At 35.6% G+C, this 15,498-nt stretch overlaps 2 protein-coding genes across 2 annotated transcripts; one reads left to right on the forward strand and one right to left on the reverse strand.

Annotated features, from left to right (window-relative positions):
* Nucleotides 1–91: 91 nt before the first annotated feature.
* Nucleotides 92–2,591, forward strand: LOC100633386 (protein FAM46C-like). The gene is made up of 2 exons (XM_003386194.3): nt 92–298; nt 447–2,591. The coding sequence occupies exon 2, from the start codon at nt 597–599 to the stop codon at nt 2,007–2,009; it is 1,413 nt and encodes a 470-aa protein (XP_003386242.1). The 5' UTR covers nt 92–298; nt 447–596; the 3' UTR covers nt 2,010–2,591.
* A 4,085-nt stretch (nt 2,592–6,676) lies between these two features.
* Nucleotides 6,677–15,486, reverse strand: LOC100632118 (ATP-dependent RNA helicase HAS1). The gene is made up of 13 exons (XM_019995831.1): nt 15,276–15,486; nt 15,113–15,220; nt 11,690–11,846; nt 11,383–11,483; nt 11,114–11,313; nt 10,609–10,723; nt 10,391–10,530; nt 9,774–9,935; nt 9,504–9,656; nt 9,339–9,449; nt 8,940–8,996; nt 8,198–8,375; nt 6,677–7,003 (listed from the first exon to the last, which is right to left on the reverse strand). Exons 1-13 carry the CDS (start codon nt 15,433–15,435, stop codon nt 6,867–6,869), a joined length of 1,779 nt encoding a protein of 592 aa, XP_019851390.1. The 5' UTR covers nt 15,436–15,486; the 3' UTR covers nt 6,677–6,866.
* Nucleotides 15,487–15,498: the final 12 nt, after the last annotated feature.

The following is a 15,498-nucleotide window of genomic DNA, read 5'->3' on the forward strand; positions in this document are numbered from 1 at the left end:
TCACTTGACAAGCTCAGACTTGGCCAATCAGATTCGAGTTTATGTTTGACGGTGTCATGGTAATAACCGGCCATTGCCGGTGTTGTATTATTGTGTGAATAAAAGTATTGGCCTAACTGGGGCAGTATTAGCGTGTGGTGCTGTACTTCCTTGCTGTCCAACATCTAGTAACACCTGGGTGCTTCTGCTGCTAACTCTCCCTTTCTTTCTCTCTTGCTCTTCCCCTTCTTTTTTGACCACCTCCGCAACTCGATCTACATATACCGCTAACTTCTCATCTCTCATTTTGCATCATCAGGTAAGGTTTTGTGTGTAATTTTATGTATTTCGCAACTGACCGGGACTTATATTTCACCATAAAACCCCCTACCCATCCATCAGTTGCTATAAGACTGAGTGAAAATAGACCTCTCTAACTCTTTCTTCTCTTCTCTATCTCTCTGTAGACAACACAATCCACTGTACCGGCTGTGAACGGCACCTACTGTCTCCCTCCCCCTCTCCCATACTCTCTCATTGTTCTTTGACAGATTGTGAACAGATTTACTGAACAGGCTATACTCATTCTCTTTCTATTTCTCTCAACTCCAAAGACCATGTGCAGTTACAGCAGCAGCCCTCCTCCACTCACACCTTCTACCAGCAGTAATGGAGGATTCCACTTCACGGAGTATGACAGCACCACCAGCCACCGTAGCTCACCATCTTCAACTGGCGGAGGACTACAGCAGACACTAACTTTCGAGCAAGTACAGCGACTCTCTCAGATAGTCTCTGACCCGATCGCCATCAATGCAAAGGAGGGCAACTTCCCCACACTCGCCATATCTCCTGCTCAACTCATCAAGGCAGTAAAGAAGCGACTTGACAGCAAAGACATTGATGTGACTGATGTTAGATTAAATGGCAGTGCTGCCAGCTACTGCATAGCAGAAGACAGAGAGAGGTCACCAGCACTACACTACAACGACCTGGACATAATCTTTATGATACAAATCAAGACTAAGATGGACCTTCACATCATAAAAGAAGAAGTACTCAATTCGCTCTTCGATTTCTTTCCCGAAGGGACCCAGACAGGTCGCATATCGTCCTTTATGCTTGAGGAATGCTACGTCAAGAAGATGGTCAAAGTCTCTACGGTGACCGATAAATGGTCTCTCATATCACTCGGGGACATAAACGGGAAAAACATCGAACTGAAGTTCGTGGACTCTATGAAACGACAGTATGAATTCTCGATAGACTCATTTCAAATATTACTCGACCCTCTCCTATCGTTTGACGATGCCCGAAGCGGTGAGATGTCACCAGTTAAACTAGATGCTAATTTCTACCCACGTATCCAGGTAACCAGCTTGTATGGCGACTTTGGAGAAGCCATTGATCACTTAAACAATCGTCTGATAAGCACGAAGAACCCAGAGGGCATACGAGGTGGGGGCCTCCTCAAGTATTGCCATTTACAGGTTGCCGGGTATACCGTTGCAGACTCGGCAGAGATTGAGAGACAAGAGCCTTACATGTGCAGTAGGTTCTTTATCGATTTCCCCTCCAGCAACGCCCAGTATGGCAAGATATACAAGTATGTCTTCAGTCGTTACCTCCAATCGCAGCAGCCAAGGAAAGCACTGGAATTCCTAGACGTGTTATTACAAGTAGTCGGACAACATGCTCGTTGTCTTATGGAGAGCGAGAGATACAAGACGATAAGCATTCTCTGCCAGATACAGTCGGTGATATCGTGGCAGGCCTCCTTTTGTCAGGGTCCGTATTTTCCATCAGTCTTACAGCAGCAGCACCATCCGTCATCCCCAACCTCAACTACAATCATTCATCATCATCAGCCCCAGTGGCACACAGGTCACATGCATCATCACCAGTACAACAGACGAGGGAGCGACTCCGGTTCCTCAAACAGCACCTCCTCTTCTCTCCCAATGATTCATTTCCCTCACTCTACTAATAACTCGCTACCTGTCGGTCCTACCCCAACTCCTGTTCGATGAGCCTCCATTCACATACTCTCTTATAGTACTCATAATTGCTTTCCTTGTCATCTTCCTCTATCATTATTAATCTATATTTTATTATTTGGAATTTCATTTAAAAGGACTCCTTCTTGTCAGTTGCGAGGGACACAAAAAGTATGGATTTAATTTCAAAAGGGACTTTATCACAAAAAAGTAATGTGAGTGGTTTAGCTATTGGAATTATTATTATTATTATTGTTATTATTATTATTATTGGTGTTGTACTCGTTTTAATGCAAGTTTGTGTCTACTGTGTAAAATGTGGTATAAAAAGAAAGAAAAAAAAACAAAAAGTTCAGGACTCTACAGCCATGTCATTTCACGTTCTTCTCTTCTTGGAACTGACTAGTACCGTGTATAATCTATCCTCACTCTCTCTCTCTCTCACTCACTCTTTACCTTTTAATATGAAACAAACAACAATCAACATTGTACTGTTATGCCATTGTCACTCAAATCTGTATTATTATTATTATTATTATTGTTTATTATTGTATTATGATTCAGGACACCAAAGACTAAAGTCAGGTGGACAGTTTTTGGTGTGTTTATCATTAACTCTTGTCTTAATAATTATTATTTTGACCCTCAACACTTTATCATGTATTATTAATAAATATTATTATCATTATTATTATTGTTAAAAATAATTACTGAGAACAATGAACTAGAGCAGAGCATGTGATGCACACGCCTATTGCTTCCTTATATGGTCATCCTCTAGAGAACCTTGCAATTGGCCTTATCAAGTTGAGATTATTCATAGATGTATTTGCAAAGGTTGCTTATACTGACTGCGCAGAAATATTACAATACACAATGCAGATACAGTACATATACATGTACTAGCTGGCATATACCAGTAATATCTGGTACTACCTTGTGACATCATGACAGCTGTCAATATTAATCATTAGTACTGTATACACAAGCTTTATACCAATCAAGGCCCTATAGAAAGGGCAGGGAGGGGTATCAGGATGTGATAATAGTAATATGAATAGAAGAATAGTCTAAGAGAGTGAGAGTCTGCTTATTGTCCTTATAAGGAGGCGAGGGTAGTCGGTTGATGTGGGATTACTGAACAAAGGCTACACTGAAAGTTAATGATAGATAAACTATTATGTGACTAATTTGAATACACAATGCAACTCTCCCTTTCATTAAAATCATTTACTAACTTGCTATAAGATAGCTGTTAAAATAATACAAAATCCATCCCTTTTAGTTACGAAATCCTAATTGTGTACGTCTCGCAACATTATACATGTACTTGTACAATATGTGAATGGTCGGTTGATGAGTGATAATTATAAAAGAGCTACTAATATCAAATGGTGTTGACGCATCAGGTATGAAATGGAAAGTGGCAAACTGTTGACAGTAGAGATTAAAGTCACAACACACTCAATACCAGTAGGACAATGCTATGGGAGGGAGTGAGTGAGTGTATTAGTAATTATTGTTGTAGCATAAGAACTTATATTGACTAGGACGAGCCAACTCTACAGACAACACTTTCATAGTAATAGTCAAACTATCAGAACTATAATTTAATCACTACTAATAGATCCTCTGCTTTACATAAACAAAAATAAAAACTAAAAAATTATAACGCAATTACATATACACATAAATTTGATTATAATGATAGTTTCCTGTATATCTGTACAAGTATATGCTATAGTATTGTCTTAGACTACAAGATGCCTTGTACAGAAATGTAGTGGTGATTTTATCATAACCAAAAGGTTACCTCACACATACACACACACAATAGACAGACAATGGTTAGTTTTAGAGTAGCTGGAAGTATCACGAATACCACAATAACCATTACATATGTCGGTGACATCAGAACCTGTGTAATGCAATCTGGTGCAGATCAGAGATTGTATCACCAAATGTGAGGTCTCTGTGGTTCTAACTGTTTACCATAAACTAATTAGTGGCACCTGCACCTTCTTTCCATTGGGTTATAGCAAGGAGACTAGGAGAGTATCACCAAGACACACAATCACTCAACACTCATTAATATATGATACACCTGCTCCTTCCATCATAAAAACAAGTACACATGGTACCAACCACCAACCTGAGATCACTAACAACAAAACAGTCAACAGAAAGGACATCTGCCTCGTGAAATAGACCTAAATGTCATCATAGACAGACAAGGGAATGAAAGATGATACTTTAATTATTACAACTGAGAAAAGATAAAGAGATAATTAGCAGTCTATAGTTATACCAATAACCAGTTCATTGTCTTTATATATAATTGATATTCCATTACTTAATACTGGAATATTATACTGGACATTATTGAACTGGTAAGGCAATTGAAAGCAAGAAACAGTAGGAATTTATTACTAAAAAATTCAATTAATGACAGCTATTATAGCCGTGAGCCTAAATCCAAATAAACCCATTACAGTATCCTTTCTACTATTACAGGCACCCATCCAATAGCATCTCATGATATTATGAATGATCATGTGATATAAGTGGTACCAGGACTAACAATGAGTAAACATAGACTAATCTTTCACTGTACACATAAATACACTGTTAATATTGATGTCACATCTAATAAATACTTTTTCAGTTACTATGTTTTCAGTGTCCAGTATACAATGAGTGATGTTCTGGATCGTGTATCACAGCATTACACGGAGGAGCTGCTCTAATCTCTGATGAGATGACTCGTGCCAAATAGAAATACTAGTAATTGTAATGAGTATATATCTAGAATGCAATAATTGAGAAATAGTACGAGTGTTTCTCTGTGTAACAAACAATTGCTACTACATGTACATCAAAAGAGAGAGGAAAGACTAGGGAAAAAGAAAGGAAAGGGAATGTAGAAAGAAATAGGGAGAATTAAGCCATTCCTATTAATTTAGTGAAGCAGACAAGTGCATATATGCATACTAAAAGTAAATTCGGTGCATGTTTTCCAAGAAGCATTCGACTGATAAACAGGTGAGCCTCCAATGTATCCTGTTTTGAAGGAGTTAACACACATTTAACACAATCACTCAATAATAATAATAGATTGTTTTTGACTCCAATTCGATAATACATTCACCCAATGCAATAAGTACAGATTCGTAGAGCCAACACATCCTCTTATTAAAGGCTCGGTATGGGGAACACTGTTAGTGAATCACTTGATGGGATTATACTTCCTGTTAGTCACTTAGCTGTGTAGTAGTACATGTAACTCATAAACATTCCTATTTCTTTTCCCAAATACAACCATCAATTAGAAACAATTCATTACAAGGCTTGTAAATACTATAATTAATGATAATAGCCTTCGGTATTTATGTACATGTACTTACATGTACGTACAACACCTTTTTAGAGTATAAACTCGTCAAAAGAAAACAAAATTGCGAAGCGGAAAAAAACAGGACAGGGAATAGCCTTCTTTTAGAAAGTATATACATACAGAGGCAATGCAGCAAAACATATGCACACACACACACACACACACACACACACACACAATAGTACAATAGCACATCATGTGAGGTGAGCTATTAGAGTACAATAATACAGGTGACACTGTGTCCTGTATAGTAAGTTAGTAACTCAAATGAACATACTCAATTACACTATACAGGCATTCTTTAAGCTTCACTACTAATGTATAGCTAACTTCATTAGACAAACATACATACGCCTCCAGTACACCCACTATACACCCATACAGCCTTCCTCTTAGCGACTGGTGGACTAACACAAGAATCCATTCATTAGTATATACATTGCACTCCATACTACGCATGCTTTAGACTATACATCAGTGGTATATAATTTGCATAGTACGAGTATTTAGAACATAAATTACTTCTGCATAATTATAGGTAACATGATAGGCTTGTACAGTGAGTGTACCATACACATTTCCTAGTTTAGTACAAATCAAAACAAGTACAAGAAATAAATAAATAAATAATAAGATTAGGTACTGTTAGTATATATCACTGTTCTTTATACTTCCAGTCGTGTGTGTGTGTGTGTGTGTGTGTGTGCATGTATAACCTAACAGTGCATGGATAATGAAAACAATAATAATTATTAGAGGGTAGTACTAATATGTAATCGGATGTAACCTTCTTGATTTGTTCATAATAATAAAAAATATTACTAACAAACAAGATGCAGCAGAATACTCTAGTCATAGTAACGAGCAAATGTTCATAAAACCAATACACACATCATACAATGCACAATACTGTAAATCAGGTATTTCTATGCTATCACTACTAGCATAATATTATAATAATACAATTTAATGGCCTAGAGTAAAGATAGAGGTTAGCTATGATAATTACAATCCTTATAGTATGATGTGACACGAGTCAGGCCAGTCACACCAGAAAGGTCATTAAGTTCATGTACACTAGTTAGCACATAAATCACTGATTCACATACTTACACTTATTAAACCTAACCAGCTCTAATTACATGTATATTAACTGTTGACACTGAGAACTACAATCCAATATACTAGTAGTATAATATAATAACAGGCAGTTGGGCAATATGTACAATCGATTATCCTAGGGCCCTAGCAAGATTGAAATTAAACATTGCATACAGGAAACTGTCCATTTCACAATGTGGTCAAATGTGGTTTTGAGGATAGGAATATCAATGACCAATATAATCACATGAGCCACACACAACTATACTTGATCATTCCTTATAATTTCTGCTGATTTCACTATACTCAACACTTACCAAAAAAACAAAAAATTTTAGTTACATAAATAATAAAGGACAAATTTCAATTCACACCAACAAAGGGAGAGTTAATTATCATCGCACCATTTGTCTATTGTCCTTCTTTCCACCAGTTGGCTTAGTGAACTTCTTTCTCTTTGCTAAATAATCTGTTTCTCTTCCATAGTTTCTCCTCTTGGCTAGTTTAGCTGCTCCTTTGGAACTGTGTATCTCTATATTAAGAGTTAAGGGAAACAACATACAAAAGCAGCAGTAGTAAGAGAAGGCTTAGACAATTATAGAATAAAGCTGACTCTTGTCAAAATATAACAATAAACACTTTATTTCATGAAAAGAATAGTTGTTAGACAGCTGCTACAGAATATAGTTAACAGTAATTACAAGGATACATGATTAAAGGTAGAGGGTGGGCTTAAGGCTAGTACAGTATGAAATGAGAGGGAAACCAACAGCTGGAGGTAATAGACAGGAGGAGCTAATACCACTAGCCATACCTACCCATTAGTGTGGGCTCTCTATTAGTAAATATTTCAGTTTCAAAGAGACACAACTGTCACTATTTGTTATACTGGCTCTTATTAATTACGAGACACAACCATAGGGCTGTCATGAAAACAAAATAATGGAAGTCATGACAACACTAAAATGCAAAATACTGACAAAGTACATTTTGTATATGAAGATAATACCACACACACACACACAAACACACTGGAAGGATCGTAATTCAATCAATTTTTGTTACTCTCACTTAATATATACAATGTACCCAATGCTTTCATGCTTTAGCATTAATTACATCTACATACATACATACATACATGAAAATATCATACGACATCTTTTCTTTCCTTTTAAGGCTATTACTGATCAAAGTAACTTACCCATGTCATACTTCACCAGTTAAAAATCACAAAAATTGAAATTACACAAACTTGTTAACACAAATAATTATACTATAAGTATAACAGTGTACTGTCATTGGTGTACATGTATGCTTGCTCAACAGATCATCCTCTATGTCAGTAAACACACACCTAAAATGCATACATACCTAATCAACGAAAACATCATAGTTACTAAATATAAACACAAACATCACCCCATGCATGTAGAAACACAAACAATCAAGTATTTATGTTGATGCTATAACCAGGATATTCCAACACACACACACACACACACCAGCTAGTCACACTATTAAAGAATGAATACAAACACAAGTAGAAAACACTACATGCATACATGCACATGTTGCACAGTGTACATGTACATGTAATTATTATTATTAAGAATAGTAAAGCTTCATTGTACAATAAAGGAACAGAGCTACTACCACACATAAAGCTGCTACTATAAATTAAATCAATAACCAGTCATTAGGTATATTGGCTATTAATGGATACTCAATGAGACGCTGGGAGGTACTGAGAATCCAAATCCTTTGGCTACTCTCTGTAGGTCCAACTGCTCCACATTAAAGACACTCTTGAGTGAATGGGAAGCATAAGCTTGAAGGTAGGAGCGATAACCGTCCCTCGCTGACTTGTGTAGGTAATAATTCTTTTCCATTAGGTGTTCCAACTATATAAAAATAATATTTACAAATAATGAAAGATGATGGAGGTTTCCCATAAAATTTTGGCATAGTGCTTATGCAGAATTGTGTCAGTGGATTGTCAAGTTGTTCAAAAATTGGGCAAAGGAGAATTTTGCCAAAAATGAAAAAGTGAGAATTCTCAATTTTTATAATTTTTTCTAATACATATACATGTTTTCAGGCAGTGTAGAAAGTTTGAGCTGATTCCGATCAATATTGGATTTTTTAACGAATTTTTGAGGTTGCTCCAAAATCAAGCCCAAGTCCCTGTACTATAGTAGTGTCATTGGTCAAATTTTGCCAAAATTGAAAAGGAGAGAATTGTCCACTTTTATAATTTATTCTGATACATATATATGCACTTAAGCTGTGTAGAAAGTTTGAGCTGATTCCGTTCAAATTTGGATTTTTTATGAATTTTTAAAGTTGCTCCAAATGCCACATACTGTATTGTAGTGCTTGTCAGCTCATGAAGCTCATGCTGTTTAGCTCACTTAGCATGCTTTGTGGGAGGTTGCCCCTCTGTGTGTGTGTTTGATGTGTCTCACTTGTGTTTGTATGTTACTGAGCTTGCCAGGAGCAAATTCATATTCATTTAATGGAACCTAGAGACAACACAACAAACACAACATTAGACTGTGAATTAGTGAAATATAATGAATTAAGAATTAATCCATTTAATCCATCTCTCTATAATGTTATTCATGGAGAGTTATAATTCTAGAAAAATGAACTCTTGCCAGCCAAATAATAGCTTACTATAGAGTAAAGATGAGTATCACATTCATTAACACAGGCACTATTATGTATACAGTATATGTAGTACATTGTATATACAGGTACATGTTGATACACATAATACATGTTGATACACATAATACATGTTGATACACATAATACATGCTGATACACATAATGGAGTCAATAGAGATACTATTGGAGCTCACCTTTGCTTGTTTCAAGTAGCAAAGAAAGGATAGCTCCTCAGGCAAAAGAAACAATAAAGCCTTTCCTCTAGCACCAGCTCTTGCTGTCCTACCAACACGATGGATGTACTCCTATTGGAATTAAAAAATTAAAATATATAAATATTGTACTGTCATTAAATGTACCTTGGGATCATCAGGTGGATCGTATTGTATAATCCAATCAACTTCAGGTATATCCAGACCACGTGCTGCTACATCAGTACACAATAGTATACACTTCTCCGACTGGCAGAACTCAAAAAAGGTTGAGGTACGTTTCTGTTGCTTTTGACGCCCCTGGAAAATAAAAAGACAAAAAATCCATAAATCAAGAGGCTACAAAACTCAAGCCAGCTACACAGTACAACCAATACAAGGATTACAGTAGACAGTGTTCATAATGTGTATACTCACATAAATATCAAGAACTGGTATATCAATGTAGTTCAGTAATTCCGAATGAAACTTGACTGAATTACACGAAGAGAAAAAGACCATTACTTTCTTGTCAAGGTTCCGCTTTAGAAACGCAAACAATAGGAGAAACCTCTTCTCAGACGGACAGACAACATAACCCTGTAACAGAAACACATGCACATAAAAGCATACATAATAAAATAAACAATAATAATAATAAGAATAATTTAAATAGATTATTTAGAGGAGTGGTAGACTTGAACAATTTATCAATAATAAGTAACATAATTACTGAAGACATGCCACATCTAACAGTCATAATGACAGACCATAAAGACTCCTGTTTGCTTGGACCATTGCTCAACAAAGTACTCGTTTTCCAATAACAACAATATCACTATAGCCCACAGTATTAAATTACAAAATACACTACAGTATAACATACATATACACGTACCAGTTACTGTACACTCTTATAATGCTTGTTTATTACATGAATTATTAAATCATAGTCCAAAGGAACAACATGCACTACATGTAAACCAGCTGGGGGATTGGGTAATAATGTGTATGGGTTGATGTCACCAGGTGTTGGCAGTGGAAGTGTTCATTACTTGTTCTAGTCCTTCAACAGTCGAGGTCATCTTGTCATCATCAACTCCGACGTAAAGAGGAGCTTTCTTGAGAGAGACACGAGCCAAGTCTTCAGTCTTCTTTGTTTGTGTGGCAGAAAATAAGACGGTCTGTCTTTTCTCTGAAATAATAACGACATTGTATTGTATTTGATTACATTTCCTGTGTAGTATGTATGCATAATGTGGCAATTTCTTACTTGGTAATATTTTAATAATTTGTTTCATTTCTTCTTCAAACCCAATCTCCAATATTCTATCAGCCTCGTCAATAATGAGGCACTGTAAGTTCTGATACACAAATCCTTTAGTGTTCTACAAAAAAAAACAATAGCATAATAATTATTGCAATAAAAATATTGTATTATTATTATGATAAAATTGATCTTTGGCCTAAATTTGGAGCAACTTTTAAAATTTGTAAAAAATCTAATTTTGATCGAAACCAGCTCAAACTTTCTACATAACTTAAGTACATGTATATGCATCAGATAAAGTTATAAAAATGAAGAATTCTCACTTTTTCCTTTTTGGCAAAATTTGGCCAACGACACTGTACTATAGTACAGGGACTTTGGCCAGATTTTGAAGCAACTTAAAAAATTCGTAAAAAATCTAATTTTGATCAAAATTAGCTCAAACTTTCTACACAACATAAGTACATGTACATGTACATGTATCAGAGCAATAGGTTAATAGTGTCACCTGTAAGTGGTCTAAGAGTCTGCCTGGAGTAGCCACCAATAAATTAACTCCCTTCTCCAATCTCTCTACTTCAACCCGGCGGTTAGCTCCTCCCATTATTATACCATGAGAGTGATTGTGATATTGCAATAGTTCAGTAACCACACCATATGTCTGCAATGACAGCTCTCTTGTTGGGGAGATGATAATAATCCCTGTACCTGTATTATAAAATTTATGTGTAATGTGTATTTATTATTATTATTATTATTATTATTCATTATGCTTACCATTACGTGGTAGGAAGTTCAGTTTATAAAGTAGTTCAACTGCTGGTACTAGAAAAGCAAGAGTCTTGCCACTACCTGTTCTAGCTGCTCCCAATAAATCTCTAATAATAATAATAATAATAATAATAATAATAATAATAATAATAATAATAATAATAATTAATAATAATAATAATAATAATAATAATAATAATAATAATAATAATAATAATAATAATAATAATAATAATAATAATAATAATAATAATAATAATAATAATAATAAGTACAACTACTTCATATAATTACAATACAATTAGAAGCCCACCTTCCCTCCAGTAGTGGTCTTATGCTTTTGTACTGTATCTCCATCATGTCAGTGAATCCCATCTCTTCTATTGCCTTCAGTGTTTTATCTGATACCAGACCAGCGAGGGATGAAAAGGATTTGCTGTTATCACCTAAGACACTCTCTAACTGGGTCTCTGTAGAAAATAAAACAAACAAAAATTGTCATTTTGAGCACAAATTGAGTACAAATATGATTAAAATGAAGAGAAAAAAATATTAATAAAAATTACTTAATTATGTAAAATATATATTAAAAAATTACAAACTAATTCAGCTTTTATTTCCATATATGAAGATCTAAAATTAAACTCACATTACAATGAATTGCTACTAACAGTCTAACTAATATGAATGGAACTGAAACATGTTGGAAACTACTCTTCATTATAAATTTTCCCAATAATCAAAAGCATAACTACAAGTAACTGATTCTGAAAACCAGGCAAACCTCAAGCTCTATGAATATTTTTAAAGTCACTCCCACTGATCTTAATCTTATCTAAATCATCACATGATCAATTCAAAACTTTCTGACAAGTTTCTGTAACAAAATGGAGATGTTCAACCAGGATGTTGATATCGATCTTTCCCCTCTTCCAAAAGATATTGACACACCACTTACTCTACCATATACCTTTAATCATGTGAAAGATCACATGAGGCAGTTCTCAAATAAGAGGTATACATGCAAAAGAAATATCATTTCCTGCTACAGAGCTGAAGATAACACTTTCATAAGAGCAAAGTTTGATGTCCCTAATCAAACTATTCCACTATTTGATCTCTTCTTTCCCACATGGATCCTATTGGCCCTCATACCAGAGGAAAAAGAGAGGCGCTTGACTATTGAGAAATTAGTGGTTGCTCATAAGAGTAGCTATGAAGCCGTATCTAAAACAACCACTCAGCTGCGTCCACTTGTTGGTAAAGGTTCTCTTATTATAAAAAGGCTGACAGTTGTCTGTCTAACCTACATAATACCCAATATTATGGACTTAAAGAGAGAACTTAAAGAACTAGGAAATGTCACTTTGGAATATATCAAGCTGAAGGTACTAGTTACTAAATATTATGATTATAAAATTTGGTTGAAAGAATTACGTGCTACTTCAGAAGGCTCTGACGAGTTAAAGCTAATGCTAGATTACGAATGGAATGGGGAAAAAATCATAATCGATGATGCAGAAGTGACAATGGAAATCTCTGATCATTTAGAGGATGATGATTTAGCAGCTGAAGTACCTTTAATTAAAGGTATTCGTGATAGTCCACACAAAATGTTAGGATACCCTTCAAATGTTTTAATTACAAGTCAATCCATGCCTATCAACAGGATTTTGATAGCTACATTAGGCTATGGTTTCTACCAATCCATCTACACTCATGGCCACCAATTTGCACATACGTGTACTACATGTACATGTTGTTACAAAAAGCAAGAATCATTTGACTATATTAAATCTATTGATATGAAGAATTTCACTAATTGCACAGCTCCAGTTTATCAAAACACATGCTTGACAGATGATGATACAAATAAATCTAAATTCATCATATGTCAAACCACATATTGTGATGGTACCATTGCCAATGGGGCCACCAGTAAAGCTATCCAGTGGTTAAGAGAGAAATGGGAGGAGACATGGAATAAGGATTATGATAATCTACTGGTACTGATACCGTATGGAGGCCAGTATATGGAGGATGAGATGATACAAATACACAAGGCAACAGACGAGGGTATCATCATTGTATGTGCTGCTGGAGAATTAGGAGGGGGCGTGGTCTTTCCAGCAGCTCTGGGTACTGTTCTCTCAGTGGGTATGGCTGATAATGGACCAAAGGGAAGAGAAGTGGATATACATGTACCTGTATCTCAGAAAACCTTTCTACAATGTCGCAGTTTATATCAACTAATTCCTAATTATCCAACTCCTGTTCCTGGTTGTGCTGCTGCTGCTGCCATATTCACTGGCCTATTAGCTCTTCTCATATCACGTATCAATCACGTGCTTGATTCAAACCTCACTGATCGTTTAAATCAAGCATTGGCTGGTGCTATTAGAGCTACTTATGGTCATTTACACACTTATGTGATTCGTGAGTTACTCGTCAGCGAAGGAAATGGATCACATCATCCTCAACTAGGATATGGAGATGGAGAGAAAATTATTAATCATCTTTTAAGCGTAGGTGATGGGGTTTTGTTAGAGAAGTTGGCTAATGTGTTGCTCATAGATGATGCTTCCAATTTCAACAAAACTACTAAATTAAATACAATTTATAACATAGAAAAAATAGATGAAGAGGAAAGGGAGAAATCATTCCATAATCTAGATGGAAGAGGAATTACTGTTACTGTACTTGATCAGGACACAGAAGAGAAAGAAGAATGGATAGGTAAAAACAAAACAAGTTTTAAACCTTTCTTAGCTACTGGCAGATACAAACAACATGGAGAAGAGTGTGCTTCAGTCTTACATACAATTTGTCCAAATGCCTCAATATTGTGTGCTAATAATGTAGAAGAGGATTATCATCTGGCTTTCACCGACTGTAAGAATCATGAGCCACCAATTGATGTCATCTCTTATTCTTTATCAATGCCCTCATTTTATTATGACATGTGCAGAGTAGTTAATGAAGCAGTGGTGGCTGGTAAGATTATCGTATTTGCTGCTGGTAACACTGGAAAGAAGGAACGCAATACAGTAGAATATCCTGGTCGTATTGGTAATATATTAGTGGTTGGAGGTCGTGATGAATCTCACAATCGTATTGGATTCAGTGCCATTGGAAGGGAAATGGATTTTCTTGCCGAAGGAGAAATAGGCACATATAGTGGCACATCATATGCAGCTCCAGTGGTTGCTGGATACATAGCACTACTGCTTCAATTTATAAAAGAGAATATGAACACAGATCAAGACAAGATAAGAGCATGGTCTAAGAACGAGGAAGAAGCATACGAATGGAGAGATATACCAGCATTTGATGCAGCTCATAATGTTTATGCCATGCGTACTCTACTGAAGCTCTTGGTTCCTAAACCACAAGACCACACTGAAACTGAAGGATTTGGATGCCTTGACTTTTCAAAACTCTTTCCTTGCTACCGTATAGAAAATAGCCATGAATTAGTGACAGGCTCAGCTAAAACAAAAATCCACGAGACACTACAGAAGTTTTACAAACGCATGTAATGTACGTATGGTTTTCTTAATTAATTAGTGTTTTTGTAACTTTTCTAACTTTAAAGTAATGAACTAAGTATCTATTATACACTATTTGGCTTTTTTATTTTTTCTAATTATAAATATTAACACATCATTACATCTAGCATTAATAAATGATGATAAAACATTTATTTCCAATCATACAACTATACATTTCAACTCACCACTTCCTTCTTCCTTTATCTTCCGTTTCTTTTTAACAGAAGAGCAGTCGTCAATTTCCTCAACCATCTTTTCTTTAGCTTCAGTTTCCTCTCCACAAGTATGATGATCTAATGGATTATTTTCAGCCTCACTGACTGTCATGACTGAAGTACTGGCACTTACCAGTGACTTCTTCCTTTCCTAACTGCTCTTCCTTCTCCTGATTTTCAACAGCTTGAGTGTCTACCTCATTAGTGGCAGCACTCTCCTCGTTTGGCTTTCTTTTCTTCCTCTTTTTAAGCATTTTGAGCTTTCTAATACTTTTATCTCTCACAACAGGCATGATGGTCTACACGTGGGGGGTTAAAAAAATAATCTGGGCGGAGCTTTGTAGCAAAAAAAAAGA

Source organism: Amphimedon queenslandica, unplaced genomic scaffold, assembly GCF_000090795.2.
Source record: "Amphimedon queenslandica unplaced genomic scaffold, v1.1 AMPQUscaffold_13433, whole genome shotgun sequence".
Lineage (NCBI taxonomy): Eukaryota > Metazoa > Porifera > Demospongiae > Haplosclerida > Niphatidae > Amphimedon > Amphimedon queenslandica.